The sequence below is a fragment of the Cibotium barometz genome, chromosome 9 (genome assembly GCF_041138505.1).
Source record: "Cibotium barometz isolate CiBa-2024 chromosome 9, ASM4113850v1, whole genome shotgun sequence".
Taxonomy (NCBI): Eukaryota; Viridiplantae; Streptophyta; class Polypodiopsida; order Cyatheales; family Cibotiaceae; genus Cibotium; species Cibotium barometz.
This window is the reverse complement of record NC_141054.1, coordinates 6596026-6611847: the sequence shown is the minus strand read 5'-3', so window position 1 is coordinate 6611847 and position 15822 is coordinate 6596026. Positions and strand designations below refer to the sequence as shown.

Here is a 15822-nt window from a genome sequence, read left to right as displayed (position 1 = left end):
CTCTTTCTCTCTCTCTTTCTCTTTCTCTTTCTCCCTCTTCAAACAACTATCAGCATTGCTAATGAATGGAAGATGTTGAGGCTTCAACATATGTAATAGGCCAACATCATTCAAGAATGGTAATAATCAACCACTTAATCTTTGGCACATAATCTAGTGTGTCATGCTAGAAGTAAACTTGTTGACTCGTCATTTCAATAAAGAAAAGGCCCTTGAAATAAAAATGATTCTAGAACATGTCATTTGTAGGTTTTCTATATAGACATCTTGACAAAAGCACTTAGCAGGGAGCTCTTTGAAAAGTATATGCTCATTCTTAATAAAGAGAAGCACGATAACTTTTTGGGGATAAAGCAACACAATGTTAGCAAAGTATATGGTCTTTGAAAAGCATATACTCACTCTTAGAGAGAAACACCACAACTTTAAGGGGGCAAAGCAACATAGTGTTAGCCGAAAAAACTTACGAATGTCACTTAGTGACACTTTAAGCAATAAGAAGCCCCAAAGTTTGACTAATAAAAAGAAAGAGATGGGTGTTTCTTATTTAGAGACATTATTTACGTCGCTAGATGTGTCACTAAGTTTGTGTTGCTAAACACCCTATATAGTGACACAATGCACATGTAATATCACTCCACACTAATGGCCTTTTGTACAAACATATCCCCTTTTTTAGTCTCATTCCCTCTCTCTTAGCTTCCAGTTCCCTTGCACACCTTCTCATCACCCTCGGCTCTTGCAAATAGTATTCTTATCTCCATGGATCCTACCTACATTCGCATCACTAGTATTACACTTAGGAAGATGTAGGATTTTTTAATTGGAGATGTGTGTGAGGATGCGATGGCCGGTATGCTGATCTACCTCTACTGATCAGACTTGAAAGTTTATCGAGTCTATGCATGAGAGGCTAATCACAATACCCTCAAGATGACATCTACTAATCCAATTTATTGGGGCCATGGGAAGGTTAAGGAGCATATACAGGAGGCAGACAGATCGAGGAAGATGATGCCATGAAAGCTGTAAGTAGAATCAACAAAAACTTATATATATATATATATATATATATATATATATATAGAGGGAGAGAGAGAGAGAGAGAGAGAGAGAGAGAGAGAATGAAATAAAGATCTAATAACCCCTATGACAGAGAGAGAGAGAGAGAGAGAGAGAGAGAGAGAGAGAGAGAGAGAGAGAGAGAGAGAGAGAGAATGAAAGAAAGATCTATTAATGTCTATAAAATACTCGAAGGGCCTATGAGACCATGAACCATGAATAGTAAAATGATACCATGGGTATATAGTGCAATGGAAAAACTTAAAAAAAAAACAATGTGAAAACTGAAAATTGAAACATGACTCTATAAGCCTCCTAATGGAAGATGTGGCTCTATACGCCTCCTGAATGGTGGATGTCGCTATGGTGAGGGCATGTTATGTTATTGTTTCTAAATCTCATGGATCTCTTTGTGTGGTGGAGATCCTTGGCACTCTAGGTTACGTGCCTGCTCTGGCATGTAGGATGGAACAAGACTTACCCACTTAGGACTGCTCTGGGGACTCCTTTCGGGTGTGAATATCTAGGTGGAGATCCTTGGCACTCTAGGTTACGTGCCTGCTCTGGCATGTAGGATGGAACAAGACTCCTCTAGCTTAAGGGTGCTTGGCATGTAGGATGGAGCAGACTTACCCACTTAGGACTGCTCTGGGGACTCCTTTCGGGTGTGAATATAGCACTTGTGTTGTGCGGCTAGTACAAGTTGATATCAATGCAATGGTGTTGTCATGGGTGGTTGATGTGGATGATCATGTCATGAATAAATCAGTGATGGATGCAACATATTGTATTATGGGGTGTCCTTATCTCTCAACATGTCCTCACAATACTCCGTCCCTATGTCATCTGAGCTCTATCAGTTGTTGGTACATACTGAGGCATATTTAATCCTCATATTACATGTCCTCCCAATACTCCGACGGCCTTTTCTCTCAGTATGTCCTCCCAATATTACATCCCTATGTCGTCTAAGCTCTATCAACCAGCATATACTAAGGTATCTCTGATCCTCATATTGCATCACCCACGCCAATAGCCCAAACCCCTCCCAAAAGAGAAATCTCCCTTGTATCTCATAATATGCTAGGCATCTAAACATATAATGGACCTCCTCTTCTACCTCCCATATGGTGCACACTCAAGCATATCTACTCCTTGTGGCCTATGTACATGTCCCAACACAAAATAGACAAAAGCTTGAAGAAGCAAAGGCTTTGAAATGTATCTTTGTGGGGTATAGTAGTGAGAGAAAAGGATATTGGCTATATGCTCTATCCAGTCGAAAGATGATTGTATCCAAAGATGTCATCTTTGATGCATATGCATCTCAACCCATGCTTTCCTGTCATGGGTGGTTGATGTGGATGATCATTGCATGAATAAATCAGTGATGGATGCAACATATTGTATTATGGGGTGGCCTTGTCTCTCAACATGTCCATTCCAACAATTGTGCAAGGGTTTTTCCCCCCCTTTTTCGGAGCCATTCGTGCAGACAAAACTTCCATTCAGGTAGTGGATCTTCTCCTCTTTGTTTGCAGGGCTGAAACGTAACTCTTCTCCTTATTCTAGTGAAAGCATTAATTTCAGTGTTGAGTAATGAAAATGAGTCAGGGCACCATAGATATGGATTTTGTAGAGGCACATGTCTCAACAGAATATGCAGAGAAGTTGAGAGTGGAGGGCCCAAGCCTGAAGATCAGGCTAAAAGGTAGAGATTGATCGGAGGTGAATATGGCGAAAAGGAGGCTAGTCAGATGCTTCAGGACACCTTGCTTCTTCATGCACCTTAGGAAGAGAACCATAAGGTGGCTTTTGACTTTTGAGTTGCACAAGCTAATCAGATTTTACAGCCATATGTGATGGAAAATCATGTTAGGGGCTACCAAGGTTCCAATAGAGGAAGTGGTAGATGCCCAAGTGGAAACATAGCGATTTGTGGCACAAGTGGAATCCTTTCATAACAAGGCTGCAATTTTCTTTTTTCCTGGATGAATTCCATTCATCAACAACAACAAGATTACAGATTGGTTACATGAATTATTAGATGGTAATTTTGTGGAGAAGATCTTTGACAGCCCTAGAGGATTCTATGAGGTTTTATTCTCATCCAAAGAAGTTCGAGATTTGGTTATGCAAAAAGTCTTATTATTTCTTAGATGGACAGTTTGTGCATGTTGTACCCTATCACCCTATGGGGCAAAGTATAGAGATATGTTGCACCAGGCATGCCCTATTTGGGTTGAGGTTGTAGACTTTACTTTCCATCAACTATGTGGGAATTGTTACCTTGGCCATACGTACTATTGGGGAGGTGTTGGTGGAGCCCAGAATGTCATCCAAGAATAAAAACAAGGTTTTCATGTTGTGGGATACAATGGGAAGCCCCGACCTTGACAATTGATGTTATGCATGGATGGATTTAACCCTTTGTATTTTGAATTAAAGTGGGGATTGTTTGCAGGCCATTGCTTCCATTGTGGGGAGATGGGTCACTTCATTTCAGAGTGTCCAAAGGAGGTGAATGCTCAGCCCCCACAACCGAATGTGTCCCAAGGTTTGACTCATAAGGATACATTACCTCCTATTTTTCCATCTGGTTTGAATATAGAGAAGGACAAAGAAGTAGCAAAACAAAGTAAGCAAGTGGTAGATAAAGGTAAACAAGTTTTGGCAAATAAAGGTATACAAGTTTTGGCAGATACAAAAGATAGACCTTGGCTTGTGGTGGCGAGACGAAGAGAGGTGCTTGCCAAATAGCTATTTCTAGTGGTAATCCAAATGTGAGTGCTGGTCATGGTATCTCTTCAACATTTTGTCCTGGTGCCGCAAGATGGACTCGAGAGAAAAATAACCAAGGCAGGGTATCACACTCGGTATAATCTAAGACCTCGAGTTACGAAAGAAAATCAAGTAATTTTTTCTCTTCTATTTGATAAAAAAGGGAGGCTATGGTCTCAACCTAAGACAAGAAGTATCCAGATGTCTAGTGGAGATAGGATACATCACCTAGTGATGCCCGAACTTTAGGTGAGAAGGAACGGGTGGATGTTTTGCTGCGAAGGAACTTTAGGTGAGAAAGAATGGGTGGATGTTTTATTTTGTGAAGAGTATGGGAATAGATGAAGAGAGAAGGCATTGAGGATTATGTGCAATATTTTAAGGAAAGAGAGGCCGATGGTGGTACCCCCCCTCATTGATTGGCTTTCTGTTTTGATGGATTATGAAGATTTTTCTTTGGAATGTAAAGGGTGTGTGTTCACCATCGAAGAATTATCGCATGTGGCGTAGTGTGTTTCAAGGTCAATGGGATATGTTTTGTGCTGTGGAGCATAAACAACATTCCATGGCTGGACAAGTGTATGATTACAAGGAATTTCGTATGTTTTATAATGTACACCCCACTACACAATCAAGGGTCATGATTGCAGTGAAATCTCAGTTTAAGCCATCATTGGTTATGCAGAATGTCCGGGGGTGGTTCATTGTTGTGGAAGTGGAGTTTATGGATGAAACATTGTGGCTTGTGGGTCTGTATGTGCCTAATGGTGTTACACAGCATCGTCAGTTATGGGACAATTTATTGTGTCTGTGCAACGCTAATCCTGGCTTTGTGTTGGGAAATTTTAATGTATGTGAATAGCCGGAGCATGCTTCTACACCTCACTCTATTATGGATGGGCTAGAGAGACTTAACTGGAATGTGTTTGCCAATCAAGTTTTGAAACAAGATATGTGGTCATGGCTACACCGTCATGAGAGAGGATTTACATATGCCTCTCAACAGTACGTGGGTACAGGAGCTTGTCTGGACCGAATGTATATTTGCCAGCATGACTTGTTTGTGCTAGAGATATTGCCCATGCAGGTGGAATATAATCATATTTTGTCAGATCATTTCCCTTTGGTATTAGAGATGCATAGCCATTATGTGGATGCTTATAGGACATTATTGGGAAAGGCTCCTCTTAAGGTTAACCAGACTTTCATGGAGCATAGTGTTTTCCATCAGTTTATGTTACAGGTGTTACAATACTTTTAAGGCCATGTAATCTCTGTTGGGGTGGTAGCTTGGGAGTGTTATATGGATGCTTATAGGACATTATTGGGAAAGGCTCCTCTTAAGGTTAACCAGACTTTCATGGAGCATAGTGTTTTCCATTATGTGGATGCTTATAGGACATTATTGGGAAAGGCTCCTCTTAAGGTTAACCAGACTTTCATGGAGCATAGTGTTTTCCATCAGTTTATGTTACAGGTGTTACAATACTTTTAAGGCCATGTAATCTCTGTTGGGGTGGTAGCTTGGGAGTGTTATATGTTCAATATTCAAAAGCTTTCTCACCAGTATGGGATTCATAATGCATCATATTTTAAGGAGAAGTTGCGGAACCTAGAATCATTATTGGTTGATTTGCACCAGGCGGTTCAAGAGGACGGTTCTTGCCTTGACATTGCGATAGCTATTGATTGGCTATCCCATTAGGTTGTAGCATTGCATGAGAATCAATATGTGAGATATAAGCTTATGGCTCGAATGGATGCCCTAATGGATTCTAATTGTCAGTCACATACGTTCTTTGCTCGTTTGTAGTAAAAGCATGCACGTGAGAATATTGTCTAGATGCAAGATAGGTAAGGAGTATTGATTATTGATCTTACTTATGTTCTAGATGTGTGTAAAGACTTTTATCGCCATTTGTTAGGTCCGCAAGAGGTCAAATCTCCTGATGTCATTACAGCTAGAGAGTCTTTGTTTCACTTGGTTCATTGCCAGGTATCACATGTTTTTGCACAAATGAATTGGAAAGAGATATTTATGCAGATGAGGTGGATGAAGCATGTGCCTAAAGGGAAAAGTTTAGGATGGGATGGGCTCTCCAATGAGCTTTTCACGAAGTATGTTGATGAGTTGAAGGTCCCTCTCGCTTCTATTTTTTAGGAGGTGTGGAATACAGGTATCATGCCAGCAAGTTGGAAGATTGGGCTTGTACATTTATTGCCTAAAGTTCCATCCCCAATTAATCTATGTCAATGGAGACCAACCACATTGATGGGGGCCATGTATAAGATATTTGCAAAGGTCTTAGCCAACAGGTTGTAGAGCGATTTCTTCCTACTTTGATTCATCCAAGGCAATATGGATTTATTAAAGGTCGGAATGTTTTGCATAATATACTGAATGTACCAATTAGAATTGATTATGCAAGGGCTTCGAGGAAAGAGGTGGTTATGACTCAGTTGGATATTCAAAAGGTGTATGTCACGTTAGTTGGTCTTTTCTTTCACAGCTTATGCAGGCTATGGGATTTGTCCCTCACGTCTTCTTTGATTTATACTATTAGCCAACATGCAGTGGCTAGGCTTATGATTAATGGTGGGGTGGCTGAGCCCATTCATTTGACGAGATCGGTTAGGCAGGGATGCCCACTTAGCCCTCTCTTGTTATTGTTACACATCCAATTTTATCTCAACTAGATAAGTTAGTGGAGGATGGTGAAGTTGTAGGGCTTACTCTTCCAAGTGGAGAGCAGATGATCGGCTAGGCATTGGGAGATGATTCTTTCATATTCCTTAAGGCTGAGAGAGATAATGTTTAGAAGGCTATGGCTGTTTGGGATACTTTTAGTCTTGTTTTAGGGTTATACATTAATATGTAAAAATCTGCTCTGATAAGCTATACCGAGAGAAATTTGCTTGGTTTGGGATGGAATGGGTAGGTCATACAAAGGGGATGATGCATCACATGCCACTTGGGTTATCCGATTAGAGTTGATGTTGATTCATAGGCTTTGTTGGAATGGATTTCTGCAAGGATAAATGATAAGTTTGTGTATTGGAAATCTCAGGGTTGGCCTATGCATGTTTGGCTCAAAGTGGTACAATCCATTATGATTAGCATGATATCTTTTTTCTTACCTTTATTGCCATGGATAGGTAAAGCTTTGCATCAGATACAACAACCAATTAGACTTATGCTATGGAAAAGAGCAGGAAATAAGCCAGGGCAGACGTGGATTTCTTGGTAGCATGCTACTACTCCGAAGAGGAGTGGAGGGCCAGCCCTATTAGATGTCAGAGTACATATGGTCACTAGGAGGTGGCCTTTATTGCAAGATATGTGTGTATCTCAAGAGCCATGGGTGGTAATGGCTAAGGCCCTCATAGAGGAGGTCGGAGTTCTACCATACTCCGAGCGATTTTTTCCAAGAAAACCAAAAAATCGAGTGGGGCATGGCAAAAGGCCTTCGATACATAAGTAGATTGATATTGGAGACCAATTCTTTCTTTTCATTTGGCCCCCTTTCTTGGGATGTATTCTTTGGGAGTGCAATAATCATAGGATAAACATGATGTAGGGGGAAATCATCATTGACATGTGAACATGTATGCCATGGGTTGCTGCGAAATGTATGCTAGGGTAATATTCTTGTGAATATGTATGCAAATTCTTATAACACTCTTACAAAATATATATTTCAAGTTGCTATTAGTTCGACCATAGCATTCACTTTAATGACTGTTTTGGAGATACCAAGATCAAGAAGGACTATTATTCCTCTTTATGGTAAAGGATTCTTGTAACACTCTTAGGAAATATTATTATTTGTGAATATTTTCAAAAAAAAATTATCTTGGTAGAAAAGAAATATTGGTCATCCGTTTGTTTGAATATGTTGAAAAAATAAAAATGAGGCCACACTGGTGCAACCTCCCTTGGGCATATTCTTTTAAGCTTTTGGCCCATGACCAAGGATAGCTGAAACTATAGGGACACTTTTTTAGCTTTTGGCCATGACCACTATAGGGACTCAAAAAAAATTGCCCAAGGAAGGCCACACTGGGGGCGCGGTCTCCCTTGGACACATTTCTTTATAGGGATAGTTTAAGAAAATAATAGCGTAAACTAAAAGCTACCTTATGGCCTGATTGCATAACTCAAACACGTGCTACTACCTGTTTCTCTCTAACATGTAATTAAGCCTTGGGTGCTCTTCTAGCATTTAAGCCCAAGCAAGCCACCCGTGGAGAGGTCGAGTTCTTCTATCACTGTGACTCATGAGAACAAAAGCTACCACGTTGCTTTCTCTTGCATGTACACTCTCCTGGCATTTAAGCCCAAGCAAGCCACCCCTATGTCAAAGGCTCTAGATGCCTCTTGTTCTATTAAGAGCCTACCAAGTGTGAGGAGCCTCTTTCTAGGCATTTATTTGTCCAACGCAAGCCGGCCACCCTTGGCCTTTTTTTGGGGAGCTTATGACTTTCAGTTTTAAGCCCTTCCAAAAAAATGTGCCCAAGGGAGGCCGCACCAGTGCTGCCTCCCTTGGGCACATTTTTTTGGAGCTTATGACTTTTAGTTGAAACAAAAATGTGCCCAAGGGAGGCCGTGCCGAAACGGCCTCCTTTGGGTACATTTTTGTTGAGCCAATAACTTTCAAAGAAATCTGCTGAGCAATGGCTCTCTCTCTTGCATGTTATCCACCACTATATAGAGCAAACTATGGTGGGCCATTCACATTGCACAACTGAAGACCTCAAAAACCATCTCATCTCGACGACCATGAGCGGGGTGACATGCTACTTGTGCTTCCTGAGCTATCTCAACTCGGACCTACGCAAGCTTACGGTGAACCTCATTTCGTTCACTGGCCTGCACTTCTTCATGGTAGGCTTCGCACTTTAAGTTATAGGCTCACCAAAAGGGTGCCCAAAGGAGGCCACGCCATGACTTAACATAGCGAGTGTCACTTCATTATCAAGTCAGGTTGGATGAAGGTATACCACAAAAGGAGTACGTCCGGATGACCACACAAAGCAAAAATGTGCCCAAAGAAGGCCGCCTCCTTTGGGCACATTTTTGTTGAGCTTATGACTTAACATAGCGAGTATGATCACCATGAGTTGATGCACGTATGGTTCCATCACTGCTGAATGTAGAGGCTATCATAGAACGAGGAGCCGGCTGTAGAGGACAGTAAAGGGCTGCCTCATAGCAGGAGACGCTCATAAACCTGCTATGTAGATGGTGGCTATAGTGTGTGGGATGCAATAGGTCTCAGAAATGCAATTAAATAGTGCTTCCTTCAGCAGGTTGGCCAGCAGGCCGAAGGATCCAGCTGTGAAAAAAAAAATTCCCCTCACCTTGTTTCGCTCTGGGTCCTCTTTTATTGGAGGAACCAATTTAGCCTACATTTATTTCGTGCCACAATGTGTATGCAGCACCCTGAGGTAATGGGAATTGAAGGACGACCGCCCTACCATCGGCTCACCACCGCTTTAATCTGCCCCGTTTCCTGCCCTGCGCTTTCTCCCTTCATCCACGCAAGTTCTCTCTTGTCAGCCATGGCGTCCGATGACGCTGAGCTGCAGGTTTTTTATTTTTCGAGCCGGGGTGAGAAGCGAGCAAGCTCATTTTGAGCTGAGCTGCAGGAGGAACAGTAGCAAGAGCAATTGGCCAAGAATCCCCAGGCACATGGACCCTTGCACCTCATCGACGCCTACCAGCAGAAGCGATACGCTCTCAAGCACAATCAGCTCTACACGAGCCACTAGGAGGAGGCCGCTCTCGCCCGCTGGACAGCAGGCCATGCCACTAAGAAGTCCTATGTGCAGTGCCGACAAGGTGGAGAACTGGCACGAAATAGAAGGCTGGACACAAAATTCTTCCCTTTGGGGACTAATCTGGGCTCCCTATCCCAATGTACTTTTAGTGCCAGCTTACCCTTTATTTATATCATTACTCTTAGGGAGGATTTGTAACTATATTTGATAGTGATGTGTGTGAACACACTAAAACCAGCTGGGGTATTTTTTCCCTCTTTAGAAGGTTTTTTTCTTCGTGCTAGTATACACCCATCTTTGGGTATACTTATCATCTTTGTATAGCACACATTCATTATCTATCTATCATCGCATTGTGTGCTCTCTTGAGCTTCTCCACTGCGTGTGTGTGTGTGCGCATTCTTGCAACCCTATTCTAACAGAAGTTGGCCACATGGCCTTCACATGTTAGACTCCATATTGTGTAGTCCATTCTTATTGCATACGTAGCCTTTACAAGTTAGACTCCGTATTGTGTAGTCCATTCTTATTGCATACATACAATTCTTCTTGTTGTCGCTTGCTTGGCTAAAGAAGCACTTGGATGAGTACATATCTGCTATACTAGAGATACTTTGGAAAACTAAGCACAATACTAAACGCCTTAGATTGCTACGAAAGGACAAGCTATGAACGCCAAGAAATCATGGGGGCATCAACATTCCCAACCTTCGTACTCATGTTAGCGAGGAAAGCCACTTTGCTCGTTGAACACATTCCTCTTTATCAATACACCTGCTTCTGACACTTATTGAGACAGTCTCTACATGACCCTGGCAGTAGACCCTTTTAGCTGTTAGTTCATGTAGATAGACAATCTATATAAGGGCCTCAGTTGTATCATGATGTTTTGTTTGCAGGTTTTCACCTCACAAATGAGGTTTCCCACTGGTAATATAAGAATTACTATATATATATATCTATATATATATATATATATAAGTGTGTGTGTGTGTGTGTGAGAGAGAGAGAGAGAGAGAGAGAGAGAGAGATTGAGAGAGATTATATTGAATTACCATAAACAAATACCTCAAGCTAAACGGTTACATGAACTAATAGCTAAAAGGGTCTATATCAAACTGCTCAGTTGTATCATGATGTTTTGTTTGTGGGTTTTCACCTCACAATGAGGTTTCCTACTGGTAATATAAGAATTACTATGTGTGTGTGTGTGTGTGTGAGAGAGAGAGAGAGAGAGAGAGAGAGAGAGAGATTATATTGAATTATCATAAACAAATACCTATTGGGATAGTGTAAGTTTTTTTTTAGTGCCCAGTAATGTTGCTTAGCAATATTTTTAGTGTTGCTAATCGACACCTGTAATAATAATACTATAATGTCTGACTAATTTAGTGTCGCTAAAAATATTGCTTTATGACATGTTGGATGCGACATTCCTTGATACTTGTTGATAGGAGCCTTGACGTGTCGCTTCGATCGCTACTATCCCCCCCTCCCCCCAAAACCTTAGTGAAGAAAAACCTTCTCCTTTGAGTAGGCTTAGCTTACCTAATATTCAATCTCCAATTTTCTAGAAGCCTCCTCCATATAAATTCAACTCCTTATAGCCATACCCTCACCATCTCCCTTTACCATCTCTCTCTACCTTGCCCAAACTTTCCCTTCTTGTAAAAAAACACCAATCGACAACCGAGGGTCACCATTCTCCAAGCTAAAATCTTCGAGCTTTTAAGCTTGGTGAAGTTGGATAAAATGACACTTCTTTGTGTAAACACTATTGCAAACACCACCATTTCTCTAAAACAAGGCTTCACAACGTTGTTAAGCTCTAAAATAACACTTCAATACTAATCTTCTCATTCTCACCTAATCATGCAAATCAATAACACAACTGTCACCATAACCATGCTCATGAACAATATGAAAACCACCTCTCTCTCTCTCTCTCTCTCTCTCTCTCTCTCTCGTATGAGTTTTAAAATTTGAAAAACCTTACTTGATTCTGATTGGATAGATTACAGATAATAAATCATTTTAGCTTTTTCTAGCTTGTCAATCCAAACTACAATTTAAGAGTTATGATATCTGTATGTCTCTATGGAACCTTTTACTGGTGGAAGAGTCCCCAAGCTCATGAATAATCACCATGCCTAGGTGGTCCCCAAGCTCATGAATAATCACCATGCCTAGGTGGTCCCCATGCCTAGGTAGGCATGGTGATTACTCATGAGCTTGGGGACCATTTCCCCAATGAAAAGGTCCCTAAAGGCATAGTGATGCTCAATCAACTCTCAAGGTAAAGCAAAAATGAACAACCATGGAATCAAAATAATGGTGTAAATTTATTTTTTTTTGTTTGGAGAAACTTTTGTGGACATGAATAGTGGTGGGCGGCGGCGCGTGCGTTTCACCTTTACAGGTCTGAAACCAAAAAGGCCTGGCGAGGGCGCCTTTAAAGCGGGAAGCCTCTGAAGGAGGGGGCGCATGCGGACCTACAGGCCTTCACGGGTCTCAAAAGCAGCATCATGAAGCACAACAAAGAGTATGTGTGTGCATTCTCTCTCGTTATCTTTGCATTTGTTTCTTCTGCTGTAGATAATCCCGCTGCTACACTATGCAGCCCAAATTGAGCCTACCCTTCTGCTTCTGCCTCCTCTTCCATGTAGCGTCATCTCTCAAATTTCCTGCCCTTTTCAACTTTGGCGATTCAAATTCTGATACAGGTGGGCTCGTAGCAGCTTTCGGGCCGCAGCCGCCCCCGAATGGCATCACCTTCTTTCACAAGCCTTCAGGCCGATATTGTGATGGGCGCCTTGCCATTGATTTCATAGGTAAACCAAATCACAAGGAGGTTTTTTTTTCTTTCTTCTTTTTGGAAATTTCAGTTTGTTGGTTGAATTAGTATGCCAGAATGCCTTATGTGGATACACGTGCATGGTTTAGACATTGTACCTTACATGGAAAAGGCATCAATCTTAAGCCATCATGCCTTACGTGGATGCATATGCCATGCATTTACATGTTATATTTAAAGACGCATCACATCTTGCATATGAGATTGTAATCGAGGAGTTTCTATGGATGCATGTACATGATATTTGCCCCTTGCATTACCGTTTGTGGATGCATATGCATAGCTGCATTACATACATGTTAATTACCAGCTATACATTGTGATTGAGGTGTTTGTATTCCTTTATTTGTACAAACATACATGTTAGAGATCCAATAGGAGAAGAGCTTCATGTCGCGGATGCACATTCATGCTGTTGTGTGGTCCATTACAGACACTTTTGCAGTAGAGGAGCGTGGATTGCTGTATATGTGGATATGATTTACACGTTATTCAGAGATTGATGACCACACATTCTATTATTTTTCAGCTGAGAAATGTATCCGGGTGCATATGAATGATCCTTATTAGAAACCCACAACATTCACCTTTTGCAGCTCTGAAGCTTTATATACTCAAAACATGCTACATTAATACTCCAATTTTGCAGCCGAGGAGCTTGGATTGCCATATCTGAACGCATACTTGCAGTCTGTGGGCTCAAACTTCAAAAGAGGGGCCAATTTTGCCACAGCAGGGTCAACCATTCGCATGCAAAACACAACACTGTCCCAATCTGGCTTCAGTCCATTTTCTCTAGGTGTGCAGGTCAGCCAGTTTATCGAGTTCAAGCAGAGGGTCCTCACCTATTATTCACAAGGTAGATACTTGCATTGTCCCTTATCTTATAAAAAGTCGTTCAATTGCCATGCACTAATTGCTCTTCTCGTACATACTTGTGTTACCTCCAACCACTTCAAAACGTGCTACTCTTTCTTTGTCTTTTTTCCCAGAGCCATTCAACCCTCTTCTTCCAAAACCACACTACTTTGATGAGGCATTGTATGTGCTAGACATCGGCCAGAATGACCTCACAGCCGGTTACTTTCTCAATCTCACTGTAAAGCAAGTCAGAGCTTATGTTCCTGAAGTGCTTCTGGAGTTTAGCAACCATGTGAAGGTATGCGATACAGTGTCTATATAGGTCTATTGCTTCTTTGTATCGTTTTTCCTTGTCTCGTTTTGCAAAAGAATATAGCAGTAGTAATTTTCCTTTTGTCACAGCATTAGGGATTATAGGTAGCTTTCTCAACTCATATGAATCAAGCAGAATTTGGGGAATATGGCAGGCTTTGCATCAGCAAGGGGCCAAATACTTTCTAATCATCACGACAGGGCCAGTGGGTTGCTTGCCATACATTCTCACAAGGCTACCTTACAAGCTGTCAGAGTTGGACATGCATGGTTGCGCGGAGCCATATAACCAGGTGGCCAAGTTTTTCAACAGAGAGCTACGAGGCACAGTGAGCAAGTTGCAGGAAGATTTTGACCATGCAACCTTTGTAGTAGCAGATGGATACAATCTCAAGTATGATCTATTCATAAATGCTCATAAAGATGGTAAGAACTCCATAAAGCGAGCACAATTTAAATCACTTCATGCTTCTTTTTTTCCTCTCTTTTTTTGGCTCAATTTGGAGTTTCAAGGTGGGCTAGTGCGGTGTAGGCTTTAGGTTCACATTGAAAGCATGTTGTGGATTTGGAGGTGGCCCTTACAACTTCAATCGATCGGTGACTTGTGGTACTAAGCCTTTTGTGGGGGGCAAGCAGTTATCATATAACCTATGTCAATATCCCTCTGTCTATGTGAATTGGGATGGAGTACATTACACCGAGGCAGCCAACCACCTCTTTGCCAGTGGCCTTTTCTCTGGCAATTACACAACACCCAAATTCCCTGTAGGCCATTTCTGTGACCTCTATGCTTAATTTAGCTGAAGAAGCTTTGGAGACCAATGGGCCATCAGTTTAATTTTTTTTCTTTTCAAGAGAGTAATGTATACTCAACTGCAACCATCTGCATATGCGCATGTTCCAAGTGTTTCTTGCTTGCAACATCATAATGGCAGTTTTATTTCTTTCATATAGTCCCTTCCCAAGGTGACTACTAAACTACTTTGTAGAAAATATGAAGATCCTCAAAGGTTTAATGGTCATGCTCACTATCTTTCTGGAAAAAAGAAGAGTTTCATCTTCCAATATGAGATAGCTGGGTTTCCTTTTGGTTCAGTGGAAATGGATATCTCATTGTAAATATCTTTTTATGAAGCTTACTAGCTGTCGTAGGTGCATCTAATTAAGCATCTTGACACAGCCAAGGTAAGTTAGACTTTCTATCTATTACTCAACTATATAAAGGAAAAAAGCCTTTGTTATGGTGTGTGTAGTAAAAAAGTCCCACCACTGCCTACTACTGGAGTTCTATGCGGATCAACATGGCCTTCTACATTGAGCTATTTGAAGGAGATCATGTTGGAGTTAATGCCAATTGTCCGCATATGTGTGAACGCCCAAAGGCAACAAATGTTAATCTTGTTCAGTGCTTTGATAAATCTGTAATTGCTGCTGCATCTCTTTCTCCCCTCTCTCAAATCAAGATGGTTATCATCGAGTAGGTCTTCCTGCAGTCTCCTGCCTTCTGCCCTCCTTCACGCACACACCAACTCTCCTTATAGTAGGCCTAACACACATTATTAATATCCTCCTTAACTCTGTGACTCGGGATTCTATATGTGGCTTTGGTTTTAGTCATTGTCGCAACCTGAATGTATATGTATTAGGACTTGTTCGTATTAGGCCTTGCTACAATTCTGTACTTCAAATACTGGCCTCTGCCATAGCCTAGCGTAGCATCATAATTTTGTGATTGCTGTTTCAGATTTTGGGTTTTAATCTTATTTTTGGTGGGGGAAACTCTAATTTAGAATTAAGAAATCGTTAATGGCTGGTTTCTTAATAAAGTCTGTTTCACTCGGGCTCATTTCAATCCCCAATCCTCATAGCCCAGGCGGCCATATCGCACAGAATGATTCATGAGCTTCACACCACATGCAGGCTCTTCATGAAGGAAACTAGTATTGCACCCACGCATTGCTGCGGCCGACCAAGGTTCCAGAAAAGAACTATTCCCTCTCTACAACCATCTCTCTCTCTCTCTCTCTCTCTCTCTCTTTCACACACACACACACACACACACACACACATGCACATGCACATGGCACTCCCTCTCTCTGTCATGTACACACACTCAAATGTTGAAACTCTCTCTCACACATGCACACACATGCACACACCCTCTCTCTCTC

General features: G+C 41.5%; 1 protein-coding gene across 1 annotated transcript; it reads left to right on the top strand.

The window, feature by feature from the left end:
• The first annotated feature begins 12172 nt into the window (after positions 1–12172).
• On the top strand, positions 12173–14733 carry LOC147635199 (alpha-L-fucosidase 3-like). The gene is made up of 5 exons (XM_086802412.1): positions 12173–12455; positions 13128–13337; positions 13471–13637; positions 13807–14077; positions 14184–14733. The coding sequence occupies exons 1-5, from the start codon at positions 12239–12241 to the stop codon at positions 14444–14446; spliced, it is 1128 nt and encodes a 375-aa protein (XP_086658538.1). The 5' UTR covers positions 12173–12238; the 3' UTR covers positions 14447–14733.
• Positions 14734–15822: the final 1089 nt, after the last annotated feature.